Here is a 2,665-nt window from a genome sequence, read left to right as displayed (position 1 = left end):
CGCCGACTTCCCCATCTCCCGATCATTCCAGACTCGGGCTCGCCGCCGCTAGATGTCATCTATTTGGTCTCGATGAAAAATGGTATGCTGGCCAGAGATGTTTTACAAAAGAGAGGTGGCACCTCTGACTCTAACAGCCTTTTTTGTGATAACCACTTAATTTTTATTGTCCTCTTGCTGGGTATATTTGGAACATTGTTATAGCTGTTCTTTAGGAATTGTCTATCAATTCCCTGCTGCTAATTCTTCCTCCTATCAAACAAAGCTCATATACATGTCACCATCTCTCAATGTATTTCTTGTGGGCATGCTGAATTAACTAGCCTCTCTTGTATGTTAAACAATGCGCACTTCCATTCATTGAAAACCATCTTGTTGCTACATTCACAGGAATGGCCGCATTGTATGGAAGCATTGGATCACGGTTACCAAAACACTAGCTGCAACAACACATCCTAATTGCCGCGGAAACCACCACGTGGCATTGCAACCAAAAGGCAGCGTTACTTACCAATCACATACTACTCCGGTTCCAACTAATTCCTACTAAACTAAGTTCAGAATCACATCTTGTTAATTCGAATCTCAAGAGACAACTCCTTGGATGCCCCAGCCCCAAACACATGCGTAGGCGGCACAAGCAACACGAATGGCAGCTTCTCCACGACGACATCGCTGGGCTTGGAGCTGCTCGTCACCGCCTCCGTGCCCACCATACATCTGACGCCTGCAACGTCCGGCGGACCATATGCCCACATCATGGCTGGGTACTGCAGCGACGGGGACGTGCTGGCCCTGATGCACACCACTGACACAACAGCGATCGCATTGAGCAAGCCCACAACAAGAAGGAACACGCCGCCGTCCTCCGCGAGGAGCAGACGCCGCGGCACTGACACCGGAACCTGAAGCCAGAGAACCTTGCCGTACTCAATCTTGTGCACAGGCCAGGAATGCAGGGTGGCAAGGTGGCCGAGGAGCGCCGGTGGCGGGCCGGCGAAGCTGCAGCCGGACTCCGTGCAGAAGCAGATGAGTCGTTAATGCAAAATGAGTCGTTAAAAAGTATGAAAACACAAAAAATAGTAATGAAATGGTGGACCATACAGATGAACAGATCTCATCACAACATGGACATCTAGATCCATCAAATTGAGAACCTTGGTATAACTGGGGCAAGGGCACTACCTCCTGTCTCTAATGTCTCAACAGTTTGGGAGGGTTGTCCAGACGGAGATAAATGATCAAATTTTGCAGGCACCTCCTTACTAACATTGGGGTCACCAGATGATCCATCATGAACTGAAGCACGATTGTCACTATAATTTGTGAGAACTCGAAGAGTAGGCGGCGGGGAAGGTGGACAGGCTGTAAATAAGTGCTGAGATTGGGAATCCTCGAAATAGCAGGTACCCTCCTTGGGCCTAAGCTGTTAAAAAGTAATATAGTGGTGTCACTTAAAATCTGAGACTACAGTAAAGAATGTATCAATGATGTATGGTCAGAACAGTAGCACTCACCGCAAGTTTACCGTATGTTTCAAGGCCATTAGCTATCTGTGTATCTTCACGCAAGATATTCGCTATAATATCATTGGTGAAGTGTGCAATACGTGGGATTTCAATTGCATCAAGCCGATTCATACTTAATAGGTTGTCAAATAAAAAATCTGCAAAAAGTAACAACATAGTATATCAAATGCAGATCACATCCTTTGATTAAAAGAGAAAAGAAGAACAAGAACAAAGTAACCAAATAGGGAATGACTTACAATACAAAAGAGGGTGCAACTAGTGAGGGACAGGGTTGGTTCATACAATTTCTTGGAATTAGCCAATCTCTTGGGGTAAGCCAACCTCTTGGACTTCCAGGAAATTACAGCATGGCTAATGTCGTCAACAAGGACCTTGCACCAATCAATATTTGGGAGATTGTGTAAGTCAGAAGTCCAAGCCGCATCCCTCCCTGTGATATATTTAGCCGTAGTGGGGAATAAGAGACGATTGAACACAATTATAATGAAGTATCTTATCGTCAAGTCGTCATCGCCCCCGAGGCGAATGCGTTGGTACAAGACTTCAAAAGTAATGTTTTTGTGCTTAGAGACACCAAGTAGTTCCTTGAGCTTCAAAAGTTGCTCTCTTTTTTGTGCATAGGAGAAAGGAGGTGGATCTGTGCCGCCATTGGGTAAGCCAAGGACACAATGCACAGCATGGGGTGTAATCTTAAGACCGCCTTGCGTACCAACATTGATCACAAGGGATTCACTTGTATTGTCCATTAGAAACACGGGAAGGTTCCTTGTTCGGAGCGCATCAACAGTCAAACTGAGCACCCACCCAAACCCTAACTTCTTGATCCTTTTCCTCTGGCAATCTTTTAGAATTTCAATCGCCGATTTAATAAACTCAGGAGCACACCATATGGTGGGACGACACTTCTTCTTCTTCTTCTTCTTCTTCTTCTTCTTCTTCTTCTTCTTCTTCTTCTTCTTCTTCTTCTTCTTCTTCTTCTTCTTCTTCTTCTTCTTCTTCCTCTTCTTCTTCTTCTTCTCCTTCTTCTCCTTCTTCTCCTTCTTCTCCTCCTTCTTCTCCTTCTTCTCCTCCTTCTCCTCCTCCTTCTTCTCCTCCTCCTTCTTCTTCTTCTTCTCCTTCTTCTCCTTCTTCTC

General features: G+C 45.3%; 1 protein-coding gene across 1 annotated transcript in view; it reads right to left on the bottom strand.

Annotated features, from left to right (window-relative positions):
* Positions 1-489: 489 nt before the first annotated feature.
* The window catches only part of LOC123042071 (uncharacterized), an 11,236-nt gene continuing 9,060 nt past the window's right edge, over positions 490-2,665 (bottom strand). Inside the window, exons 3-6 of the mRNA XM_044464629.1 lie at positions 1,765-2,454; positions 1,518-1,666; positions 1,186-1,426; positions 490-1,036 (exon numbers count right to left, since the gene is read on the bottom strand). Of these exons, the coding sequence (XP_044320564.1) occupies positions 564-1,036; positions 1,186-1,426; positions 1,518-1,666; positions 1,765-2,454 (1,553 nt within the window). The 3' untranslated portion in view covers positions 490-563. The remainder of the gene's footprint in view (positions 1,037-1,185; positions 1,427-1,517; positions 1,667-1,764; positions 2,455-2,665) is intronic.

This window comes from Triticum aestivum, chromosome 1A (genome assembly GCF_018294505.1).
Source record: "Triticum aestivum cultivar Chinese Spring chromosome 1A, IWGSC CS RefSeq v2.1, whole genome shotgun sequence".
NCBI lineage: Eukaryota > Viridiplantae > Streptophyta > Magnoliopsida > Poales > Poaceae > Triticum > Triticum aestivum.
This window is presented reverse-complemented; position numbering and strand designations above follow the sequence as displayed.